The following is a 12,348-nucleotide window of genomic DNA, read 5'->3' as shown; positions in this document are numbered from 1 at the left end:
CTTCCTTCCTTCCTTCCTTCCTTCCTTCCTTCCTTCCTTCCTTCCTTCCTCCCTCTCTCCCTCCCTCCCTCCCTTCCTTCCTTCCTTTCTCCCTCTTTGATGTGGGTTCTGAAGGTTGAACTCAGACTATTAGGCTTATGGGGCAAGCATTTAACCTACTGAACTATCATCTCCTTGGCCTCTGGATTATGACAAAAGGGTTCAGGCAAGAAACACTGAGCCTTCAAGACAGATAATCCTCCAAGCTAGGACAGTTACCCATGATGGAGAAGCTACATCACAGGTGAACAGTCAGCTGCTAGGAACCAGACTGTTCCCCTTAAGATGATGATGATGATGACGATGATGACAACCACGACAAACACAATAGCTTCTCTAGCAGAAGCAAAGCTAATATACTACAGCCTACCTATTGCCTACCTATAGCCTACCTATAGCCTACCTATTGCCTACCTATAGCCTACCTATAGCCAAGACCTCCTACTCTATCAGCTATATGAATCTCAAGCCCTTCTTTTGTTCCCCCCTTTCTAAACAGTCCCACAGCTCCTGTCTACCCCTTAAAGATGAGCTTGACATCACTGAGCCCCTTCATGAGCCCCTTGATGAGGCCACATTGATTACATCATTCTCTGCTTACGTATCTTTCTGCCTTTCACCACTCCTGCATCTTTAATGGACAAACAAATGGGTGTGGAGTCCAGTGTGTCAGGGCTCCTGGAGTTGCAGCTTTGCCTTTAAACTGATAATATTCACAATAGATAGAACTCTCTGGGGTGGGGGGGAGAAAAATCAATAAACGGATAGCCTTACCAGTTACCTAAATAGCTAATAAACTGGATGAAAGGGGTCAAGAACATCCTGCAGACCTGTGGAGCGACTCTTTAGGACTTCTATTCAGCTACCAACAATATTCCAAAAAGGGGCAGGCAGAGGTAGGGATGGGGGTGGGGGTGGGGATGGCTCCCATATTGTGTATGAGCTGAACTTACTGCAGCGAGGGATGTCACAGTATTCCCAGCGTTTGTTGGGGTTTGTGGTGAAGCACCAGGGCCGCGGCTCCCCATCAGGGTTACGGCAATAATTCATCTTCAGGTTCTTGCTTGGAAATCTGGGCGGACAAGAAGGAATTTTTACCCCTGTTTTCTTTCAATTTTTTTTCTTTTGGTTTTTCGAGACAGGGTTTCTCTGTGTAGTCCTGGCTGTCCTGGAACTCACTCTGTAGACCAGGCTGGCCTCGAACTCAGAAATCCCCCTGCCTCTGCCTCCCAAGTCATTTTTTTTCATTTGCTGTGATAACATACCAATAATTTAGGAATAAAAAAATCATATAATTTAGCATGTACTTCTTCTTTTGACTTTACTAATTTTTATATTTTTCTCTTCTATATTACATCCCAACCAGTTTCTCCTTTCTCCCCTCACCTCTTTTCTCCCTCAGACCTACCCCTTCCACACCTCCCCTCAGAAAAGAGCAGGCCTGAAAAGCATCTTCAAAGTAAAATACATTGTCAACAGAGTAAAATGGCAGCTCAGAGAATGGGAAAAGATTTTCACCAAATCCACATCTGACAGAAAGCTAATATTCACAATAAAGAAAGAACTCGAGAAACTAGACATCAACAAACTAATTAGAAAAATTGTATCCAATTAGAAAAGTGAATTACAGATCCAAATAGAATCTCAAATGACCGAGAAACACTTAAAGAAATGTTCAACATCCTTAGCTATCAGGGAAATGCAAATCAAATTGACTTTGAGATTCCATTGTATGCCTATCAGAATGACTAAGATCAAAAACACAAGTGACAGCACATGCTATCAAAGGCAAAATTTTTTAATAGCAATAAACATTCATTCAGACTCAGTCTTTGAGAATGAGCAACCACTTAGCACCTGCAACTAGAGTTAGTCCTCTGCTGGTAACCCAGGAAGAAAGATTGGCTTGGTCTTCCAAGGACTATGTTTCTAGTGGTTCCCATGTGCCAGACTTACAGAAGAGGATGAGAAACTATCTAACCATCCAGAATATAGCAGGCAAACTTTAGTTATCTAGCTACAAATAATAGCAATCTTTAAAGAACAAAGTGCTCTCACTGTCTTCAGACAGTGATGTGGTGCAGGCAGGAAACTGATGCCTGGTCCTACTGGTCTACCAGGCTCCTGCCCCACTACCAGGAAGCTTAGAGAATCCAAGATTGGGAGCTATGTTCCTTCAAGCACCTGGCCAGAGAGCCCTCCTTGGCAGAGACCCAGGAAGATTGTCTCTGTGCCTAGTTCCTCTCTGAGACTGGGTGCTGAGGACAAAGAAAAGCTAGCAATGGTCTAGTGCCCCTCTTCTGGTTTCTACAGTTGGCTTGACCTAGTCACACTTTGAGGACACTATTGTGCTTGTCTTTGGAAGGTGTGGCAGGAGCCACATTCTCTGGAATGAAAGATGCAAAACTCGGTGATGCCATCATCCACAGGGAGAGCTGTGGCTTTGCCACACTACTGAGAGTCTTAGTAGCCCTGTTATGACACCAAGGTCATCGCAGAAAGAGGAGTAAGAGCATGACGTTTGTGGGGAGACATTTTCCTGTGAAAAATATGGCTGTGGATTTGGTCGTAACTCAAATTCTATTCATAAAGCTTGGATGCTGCCTTTCTAGCAAGTACCCATGATGCCTCTGGACCATGTGATGAGTAAAAGAACATAAACTTTATATGCAGCTTAGTGGGGAGGATGCCCGCCTTGAAAATCAAAGCCACCCAGCCTTCAGTTCCTCCGATGTTTCTGCTTGCTTCAAGAGGAATGCATATCTAAAAAGCCTCAGGCTTGGCTGCAGGACCTTACTTGGCAGGGATGTATCCGTGGGTGTGTGGGATCTGAGAATCCCAGGCCTGGCAGTCAAGTCCAGACATGGTCTTGGAGATTTTTCCCTCATACTTTTCTCCATTGCAGTGCATGCATTCCTCTGTGCAGCATGGGAAGAGAAGGGGGAGAGAAAGAGAAACTGACATGAAGCACAGTGCGACATAGACTAGAGTCCCTCTAGAGAGGTCTCCAGTGCTTCTTGCCTGCCACCCATCCATACCTGACTGATTCCTGGTAACCATTTGGCAGCAAAGACTTAGAATGTTCTGATGTGGTCAGAGTCCCATCCTTTTTCTGAGACAATGTATTTGGGCTTTTTGAGTCTATGCCACCTTAACTATGGTGGTCAGAAACTCCGATACGTGACCTCAAACTGGGAGGCACCCATGGGGAAGGCACATGCTCTCAGAAACCTGTACATTCTCCATTTTAATTTTTGCATAGTGGACAGCATCATTTCTAAAATGATCTTTTAAAATCCAATGAACTTATTCTGATTACTTGATGACTGACAGGTGTATAGGAACCACTGGGATCTTTCTGATGGGTTTTTGTTTGTCCCCAGTGACATCGGGGGAGTCCACTCAACTCAAGCAGCCAAGCTTCTGTTTGCATATTGCTGAGAAACATGACTGATCAGGGTGTGTGCATGTATGTGTGTATGGGAGGGGGTGTTGTATTTGTTTTTCTTTTTTGCCGTCTAATTTATTTAAAAACTCAGACTTTGATTTGTAATTGTAAAGTCCCATGTTGAAGAAAAATAACACACAACTGGAATTTTTATGGTATCATTTTAAAAAAAACAGCTGTGAAATTGGTATAAAAAGCATGTGTTCATGGAATGTAAAGACCAAATAACCTGTGACCATCCATCTCTAAATACAGGCGCTCCTCTGTCCACATAGGGAAAGTGGAGAGGAAGGAGTTGGCCCTTGAAACATGCCCACGTTACCTCATAAGCATCACTTGGCTCTTTTTCCTTGCTCTAATAAACATACCTAGAAATGGGAAATGGAGATGTTTTCCCAGTCTGATATTTTAATGCCATTTTAGCATCGACCTTTTGAGGTTCTTTGTGAAGCTGATGGGCCCATTAGAAGAAGGCATGCCGACACACAAACTAGTGTGCTGTTTAACTTCAAACTCAACAGAATCGCCCACATGAAATCACTCCTCCTGTGTGCTTGAATTCCACTGGTTTCACGGCTTTAATTTAGCTATTAACCATCTTTGGAGTTTTACACTGTGTGGGGTTTTAACCGAAGATTTGTATTTAAGTTTTGGATCTGGCTATATGTGTGCACACATTGAAATAACATTTTAACAAAGGTAGTTCAGGTCAGAACTGGAACTCCTTCACAAGAGGTGAGCCCATTAATACATTTTGTAGTGTACAACACAAATTGATGTCTCTGTGAAATGGCTGTATAGCATATGCCAGGTGACAAGCAGACAGGGGGGGAGTTTCTAGAGCCACCCATACCTTCGCATTCAGGGATGTCGCAGTAGTCGTATCTCTTGTCTGGGTCTGTCGTGTAGCACCAGGGCCCTTGTTCATCATTGTCTGGGTTCCTACAGTAGTTCTCCTCTAGTCCCTCTCTGGGGTGTGTACTGGGGGAGTAGCTGCAGGATGAAAAAGCAACGTGGTGACCACATTGTAAAGAATAGTGCATTAGCAAGGTAGGAGATGCTATGCTTTGCACTGAGGGTTCAGTTCTGTCTTCTGAATGTGTTTTAGCTGCTGGTTGTCAATTCTTTATCTATCGATGGGAAGGCTTGGGTCAAACAGCTAATTTTACCGTCATCAGTCTTTGGGTGGCTAAGTCTTAAGTCTAGCCAAAGCTTGTGTGCTGAGCAGGCAGGAGGACACCAGGGCCTCAGGTGCCAGTGGTCCTCCCCACACATCCATAGCACTGATTGCTCTCCTGTCTGGGTGACCTCCACCCCTGGCATTCTGCCAAAACCTTCTACATTCTGTCACTTGCCCTTGATGAAAAAAAAATGCACTGAGAAAGAGTTATCACCCCATGTTACTGATGGGGGAGAATCGTGTGGTGAAGCAGGAAAAAGCAGATGGTGACTAGGCTTGACTAATCAATCAGCCAGTGGCAGATAAAGACTCTGAAATCTATTGTGTAATCACAGAGACCAGCCTTTGAAACTCAGCCTGGGTGATCAGAGTTGGGGAAAGCTGAGCTCATCTTGTGCTCTAGAGACACGTTACTCCAAAGATAACCAGCTAAAACATGCAAGAACTTGCAGTCTAAAAAGGCAAGCTTGATTTCTGGCTCCTCCATGTCCCACTTTGGGAAAATGTCTACCTGATTTGAATCTCAGCTGCCTCATGAAAGAGCCTGACCTGGAACTACGGCTCCTGGAGTCATCACAGAAAACTTAATGTCATCTAATGCTACACTGAGGGAACACAAACAGAAGGACCCTAAAATAATACGCAAGCTGCAAAGTTTCTATTTGCTTTTCATGGTTTATATCCTCATTGGGTCACAGTGGTGAGGTGGGCATGCCATGCAAGCTCGAACTCGACATTTAACTGAAACACACCCATCTCCAAACAGGCATCATTTTCTGATACTTGGTCTATGTTATAGTTGATGTGATTGTCAACTTGACATGAACTAGACTCACCTGAGAAAAGAATCTCAATGAGAAAATCTCTCAATACCTGTGTGCAGGCCTGTGACGGTATTGTCTTATTACATTAATATGTAATGGTAACACCCACTGTGGGCGTTGCCACTCCCTAGGTAGGAGATCCTGGAGTGTATAAGTACAGAGAAGGAGCTGAGCACCAGTAAGCATGCATGCATTTATTTCTCTGTTCTTGACTGTAGCTTGATGTCACTGGCAGTATCAAGGTATTGCTGCTGTAACTTTTCCATAATGATAGACCGTAATTTGTCATTGTCATCTAAAGTAAATTCCCTTTCTCCCTGAGTTACTTTTTTGACACAATATTTGTATCACAGCAACAGAATGGAAACTAGGAGAGCCTAAAATTCAGTTGAGTAATTCTTTTGACATGCCTCCTTCTGTGTTTTAGGACTTCTCGGATATTATATAACAAGATTAGCATTTTTCTCCTTCCGTGTTGTGAATATTCAGCTGCTCAGAATCCACATCAAAATGTTCTCTGCTCACACTAACAGGCAGGTTTAATTTGGAAACAATGGAATTGTTCCGAATACACTCACGAACAGCAACATGAAATAGCAGGGCTTACTTGGGTACATGGGGGGACGTGGCAGTCCACTTTTGACAGACGACACCACTCTTTGTCCTGGACATGGTTCCTCTGTAGCCTTTGCCGATGCCAGTCTTACATTCCGACAGATACACTGAAAGAGACCCACACAGGGGTTCAACATCCAAACAACCTCTGGAAGAAGGTGTGCCTGGCACAGTCCCAACACAGGGAAGACCGCTAACCAAGTCCTGCCTTCCTGCTCTCTGAAAGGCAGGCCCTATGAAGGACAGCTACAAATGCTGTTTGACTTTGACCCTGTGATAGTTTTGACTGTTGCTGTGACACACCTAGAATCTTCTGGAAAGGATGCTGATAGAGGAATTGTCTAGATCAGCTTGGCCTGTGGGAATATTTCTTAGTTAAGCATATTATATCTCTGCTCTTGACTGAGGGTGTGATGTGGCTAGCTGCTCTAGTTCCTGCCTTGACCTCCCGTCAGTGATGGACTCTGACCTAGAATTCATTGTGAGCCCAAATAATCCCTTGGCTGCCCTAAGCTGATTCCATTTTATTACAGCATCAGAATGAAACCAGAACAGATGTGTTTATTCAAAAGTTTTTTTCCTCAGGTCCTCTGTGCCTAATCCATGCCAGGGCTGGACCACAGGAGAACACAAAACAAGCATAGGCCCATTTTCCTGGAGCATAAAATCTTAGTGGAGTCAGGACAGTGACAAAAGGAATTAAGAGAAACAGTTTGTAACAGGATGACATCACAGTGTCACACACATGTCCGAGGCATAGTGGTGAGACAGAGACAGACAGAGAAGGGAGATGTTCAGACAGAGAGGAAAGCAGGCTATTCAGAGGCCCACGAGAGTCCATCCAGTCCGAATGTTTCATTGTTTTATACAGCATTCAATATACAGAGTATATTGCAATGAGGGTGATCAAAGTGTTTGCAATAGACATTCCCAACCGGCCTCCACTTACCAAATCACTAGCTGTTCAACAGGCTCTATCCTGTCTCAGAAACACACCCAGATGCCCACTGTGGTTTACAAGCCACAGGTAGCCACTAAGTAGGAGGCCCTCCAGTATACACCCACTTCTGTCCCCACCAAGTAGTAGTAAAAGGTCCCAGGCATCATTTGTATTAATGTCTAATTATCCTATTTGGTGAAGCTTTCTAATAAGCAAAGCTAAGATATGAATGTGGAAGCAGCAGTGCTCATAGTTCATATATGTATGTGTGTGTGTGTGTGTGTGTGTATATATATATATATATATTTGGTTTTTTGAGACAGGGTTTCTCTGTGTTGCCCTGGCTGTCCTGGAACTCACTCTGTAGACCAGGCTGGCCTCGAACTCAGAAATCTGCCTGCCTCTGCCTCCCAAGTGCTGGGATTAAAGGCGTGTGCCACCACTACCCGGCTATAGTTCATATTTTTAAGATTGAGTTGAATATCTTTTTGTTCGTTGGTTTGTGACAGGGTTTCACTGTGTAGCATTGGATAGCCTGGGGCTCTTCATGTAGACTAGGCAGAGCTTGAACTCACAGAGATTTACATGCCTTTGCCTCCTGAGTGCCGTGATTAAATGTGTGTGCCAGACCACCATGAAGATGTTTTTATGTGTGTTTGTGTTGTATAGTGTGTTGTATATATATATATTGTATGTTACTTGTTATTATTGAAGAAGGGGGAATGCACGTATATTTGTGAGTGCACCTAGAAGCCAGAGGTGGATGACAGATGTCTTGATCCGTCCCCACCAGGGTCTCCGAGTGAGCCTGAAGCTGACTGGTTTGGCTAGACTGGTTGGCCAATGAGCTTTAGAGATTTACTAGTCTGTGCTCCCAGCTACCACCAGGGTCACAGCCACACACCACTGCCAACATTCTATGCAGGTTCTGGAGATCTGAACTCAGATCCCTAGGCTTGAGCTTCAGGCACTTTACAGACTGAGCCATCCCCTAAACCCCAAGCCGAATACTTTTAAGAGTTGAATTAATTTTAAACTGCTGTGAGATTCAATGTGGACAACACACTCCTGTAACTGACTACACGAACTTAGAGCTTGGGGCTGGGGGAGGAGAGTCATAAAGATCTAAAGGCATTGCAGAATCAGTGTGCTTCCAAGACTGCCAAGATGAGGAGACTGATGTTGAAAATGATATGCTGGATCCCAGTGCAGAGAGACCCCAGTGGGGTCCCAAATCCCAAGCAAAAGGTCTCTGCTCTATGTCACAAGTCAGCTTGGGTTTCCAATAAAAGCACACAACAGTGTTTCCAGTGTATTTATGCTGTTAAGATTCCCCACTGAGGCTTGGTTTTTAGTTCTTCAACTCCTACAAGTATTTCTAACAAACACCAGCAAACCAACAGCTTCACAACCCCGTAAACAAAAGGCCCACTACAGCTTCCTTGAGATGCTTCATACCAGGAGTGATACTCCCACTCTCACATCAAAAACACAGACTTGGAGTACACCGAGAAAGGGGAAGCCAGGGTCAGGGAAAACTTCTGAAAAACAGCATTCTGTCACAGCAGGGTGATTATACCTTATAACTGTGTATTATATTTTTAAAAGAGCTAGAAGAGAAAATTTTAAGTTTCCCAACACATGGAAATTATGTATGTTTGAGGAGATGTCATTGTAACCACTCTGATTAGAATACACACACATACATGTACACACTGGCTTGAATTATTACAATGTACCTTATAAATATATAAAATTATATAATGGATTCTTTATTAATAAGTTATTGCCTTATATCTCAGGCTGACCTCAAACATTCTATTCTTCTGCCTCAGCCTCCCAAGTATTAAGATTCCTGGCTGGATTTTATTCTAATTATACCAGGAATGGTTTTAAGCTAGGAAAGTCCATTTCTTAGCAGTCACATGTAGAGCTACAACCAGGGTACCAGTGATTGCAGAGGCCCCAGCTAGCCAAGATGGTGGCTTGGTTCTAAGGGTATCAGTGGAAATAGTGCCATGCAGACTGCCTAATGTCACCTGATACTGATGGGTCCTAGCAAAATCCCTGGGTGATAAATTAGCAGCCAGTCCAGATTCACAGTAGAGAAACTGGAACCAAACATTGACCGACTTTTGACTTTTCTCCTCTCTTGTTTGTTTGTACCCAGCATGGTGGATATAACCTTTTGATCCGCTGAAAACAAGCAAAACCAGCCTTCAAACTTCAGACTTCAGCCTTGCAACTCAGCCCTCATGTTGTTCCTAGTTAACGATTTACAAGTGTCATATTTAAATGTTAGTAATTTGTCAAAAGAATCCCACTCCATCCCCTTTTCTATAAAAATCAATGGTAGGCAAGCCTATGTGTTCTACCTCTCCTATTATTTAAGAGCTAAATGCTTCATGTGAGAGTTAGATTTATTTGACACTTAAATCTCAAGACTTAAAAAGATACACGGAGGAAGGAAGGAGATAGCAGAGACGCCTCTCCTTTAAGTCTAAGAAGGGGGATTGACTGAGGAAAGGATCTCAACCTAAAAGAAGAGGTTAACCACTGTGGTTTTGTGTGAGACATTGTTAAGAGCACAAGGAGTCAGATATTTCTCTTACTCTTCAGCACTCCGATACAAAATATTTGGAGAGCTAAATTGTTTCTATCAATGCCCTATTGCACTACCCAACCAGTCACAGAGAAGAGGATTTTAAAATCTCATAAATATTTCATACACACTTAATAATACTTGGGACTTTCTAAAAGATACTCCTTTGGAGTCCAGGCCACCTCAGGCCCTAAAGGATGGGATTTCTGTCCTGTTATAAAGGAAGCTGGAAAACTAATTATGACTTTTATTTATGCATCTTCAAAATTTAAAGTGAGGAAAATATAGCCCTCAAACAACAAAGAAGTGGGAAATTCAACAGAAGTAAGAAGTTTTGTCCTGGGGGCTGGAGAGATGGCTCAGTGGTTAAGAGCACTGACTGCACTTCCAGAGGTCCTGAGTTCAAATCCCAGCAACCACATGGTGGCTCACAACCATCTGTAATGAGATCTGATGCCCTCTTCTGGTGAGTCTGAAGACAGCTACAGTGTATTCATATATAATAAATAAATAAATCTTTAAAAAAAAAAAAAAGAAGAAGTTTTGTCCTTATCTAAAAGTTACTGGGGATTGAAAATATGAGTATCTATTGTGCCTTGGATTAGTTCAAAAGTGGAAGCGATGGTGGTGCATGCCTTTAATCCCAGCACTTGGGAGGCAGAGGCAGGCGGATTTCTGAGTTCAAGGCCAGCCTGGTTTACAGAGTGAGTTCCAGGACAGCCAGGACTACACAGAGAAACCCTGTCTCGAAAAACAAAAGTGGAGGTCCAAAGGCATGATCAGCCTATAAAACAGATGCCAGCATCGTAAGGAGCATTTAGACTCCTTCTCTCCCCCTTCCAAGCAAAACCAAGTCTTTTCTTTCTCAGGCCATAGACAGAAATGATTGTGTAAATCTCATTCCTGTGCAGAAACAGGCTCACGTTGACACTGGCCAAACAGCCAATCCTGACTTAACTCAGAACTCAGTGTCTTTGTGATAATCTCTGGTCTCATAAATTGAGGGTATAAAAGAGGAAAGGGGGAGGGGGCGGGGGACATGGACGGACCTCTCTTTTCAAATAAGATGACGTCTCTCAACCGGATGATGGAGGAAGTCTTGCTGTTCTCCGCCATGATCACGCACTGCTGCTCTTTGCTGTGGTACTGGAATGACCTGCAGGAGAGAAGGAAGGAGCTAATGAGTGACTCTCTTGCTGGATCTTGGAGCTCTGAATGGTTGCCTCTGGTCAATTTTGTCACAGTGTGTGTGCAAGACAGTCCTAAGGATAAGTGTGTCAACACAACAGTCACACTCATGTTCCTAAATTTCCACACTCTCCCTTGACAATTGGGATCAATCACTGTGACGTTTCTGTGCTTCTTTCTTATCTCTCCTCTGTATGCCCTCCCTTCTTTTCTCCTTCTCTCCCTCCCTCCCTTCCTCCCACCTCCCCTCCTTCCCTCCCTCCCTTCTTTCTTTTAGAGGCAGAGCACCCTATGGGCCTGATACTCTTGTATAGCCCAGGCCAGCCTGAAAATCTCAACCCTCCTGCCTCGGCCTCCATAGTACTGAAATTACAGGAAGGTGCCCCGTGTCTAACTGCTTCTTTCCTAAGTGACAAGCTTTCATTTTGTGCCAGGGAAGAAGCGACTCTGTGCTGAGCTCTCTCTGAGATGCTCTACATATGAGACTTCCCAGACTTCTGTAATTTTCCTGTCTAGTCCTTGCCTCTGTGTTCTGCCCCACTCCTCTCACATCTGTGGTTTGTTTCCAGCCAGTTCGGAGTACTTACTACCTGCTCCCCACTGTAACCGTACTGAGAGGTGCTGTGGCCTTCAAGAGCTGATGGAGTTGAGGACTAAGTTCCTGAAAGTGTGGCTCAGTCATCCAGGCAACGAGAACTCATTCCTGCGGGGCTGGGCTGTTTACTGCCAGCTTTATAAACAGAACATGGCCGCTCCTGCCCTCTGCAAGGCACCTGCCTGTTCTTTCTTCTATTTTCCTCCTTTGTCCCAACTCGCTAAGGCCAGGAGGCTATAGCTGCCTGGCCTTAGATTTCGACTTCCAGAACCACACATTTGACAAACTTCTTTCTTTTATAAATTGCGAAGTCTTAGGAATTCTGGTATAGCCACAGAAAACAGCCTAAACTTCCAACCTCTCTTTCCCCACATGACCCTGCGATGGAGGCTCCGGGTCAGCATTCTGTGCCAATGGCAGGCATCTTTCAGGCCAGACCTCCTGGCTGAAGTCTTGCGATCCTATCACAGGCCAGCTCTGGCCCTCTCTCCCTTCCTGGAGTTCCTCTCCATGTTCCTGCAGCTTTGTCAAAAGCCCTCTCCCTAGCTCACCTGGGTCACCTGCCTCCTCTCCCTGGTGACACTTTCTCAACTCCCTCGCCGCCTCCCAGTGCTTTGCGCCTCTGGACCTCTACAGAGCATGCGCTGAGCAGCACAGCCGCTGTCTTATTGTTTCACAGGATTGCTGGTTCCGTTGACTATTGTGTAAATACGGGACAGACAACAGACTGCGTAGGTGTGATTCTCTGCTCCTTGGGTCTTTAGGAAATGTTTTCCATTTTCTTCATGAAGTCTGTAGTACGTAGTTACTGCTGACGTCTGCACAACAGGAATCACTAATGGTCCCACTCTACCACCCCCGTGTGTGTGTGTGTGTGTGTGTGTGTGTGTGTGTGTGTGTGTGTGTGTGTGTGTGTG

The 12,348-nt window shown here is 44.4% G+C and overlaps 1 protein-coding gene across 1 annotated transcript in view; it reads right to left on the bottom strand.

Annotated features, from left to right (window-relative positions):
* Plg (plasminogen) overlaps nt 1-12,348 on the bottom strand; it is a 43,205-nt gene that overhangs the window by 26,586 nt on the left and 4,271 nt on the right. The window contains exons 3-7 of the mRNA XM_028772729.1: nt 10,698-10,804; nt 6,099-6,213; nt 4,341-4,480; nt 2,837-2,957; nt 993-1,111 (exon numbers count right to left, since the gene is read on the bottom strand). Of these exons, the coding sequence (XP_028628562.1) occupies nt 993-1,111; nt 2,837-2,957; nt 4,341-4,480; nt 6,099-6,213; nt 10,698-10,804 (602 nt within the window). The remainder of the gene's footprint in view (nt 1-992; nt 1,112-2,836; nt 2,958-4,340; nt 4,481-6,098; nt 6,214-10,697; nt 10,805-12,348) is intronic.

This window comes from Grammomys surdaster, unplaced genomic scaffold, assembly GCF_004785775.1.
Source record: "Grammomys surdaster isolate TR1022 unplaced genomic scaffold, NIH_TR_1.0 218, whole genome shotgun sequence".
NCBI lineage: Eukaryota > Metazoa > Chordata > Mammalia > Rodentia > Muridae > Grammomys > Grammomys surdaster.
This window is presented reverse-complemented; position numbering and strand designations above follow the sequence as displayed.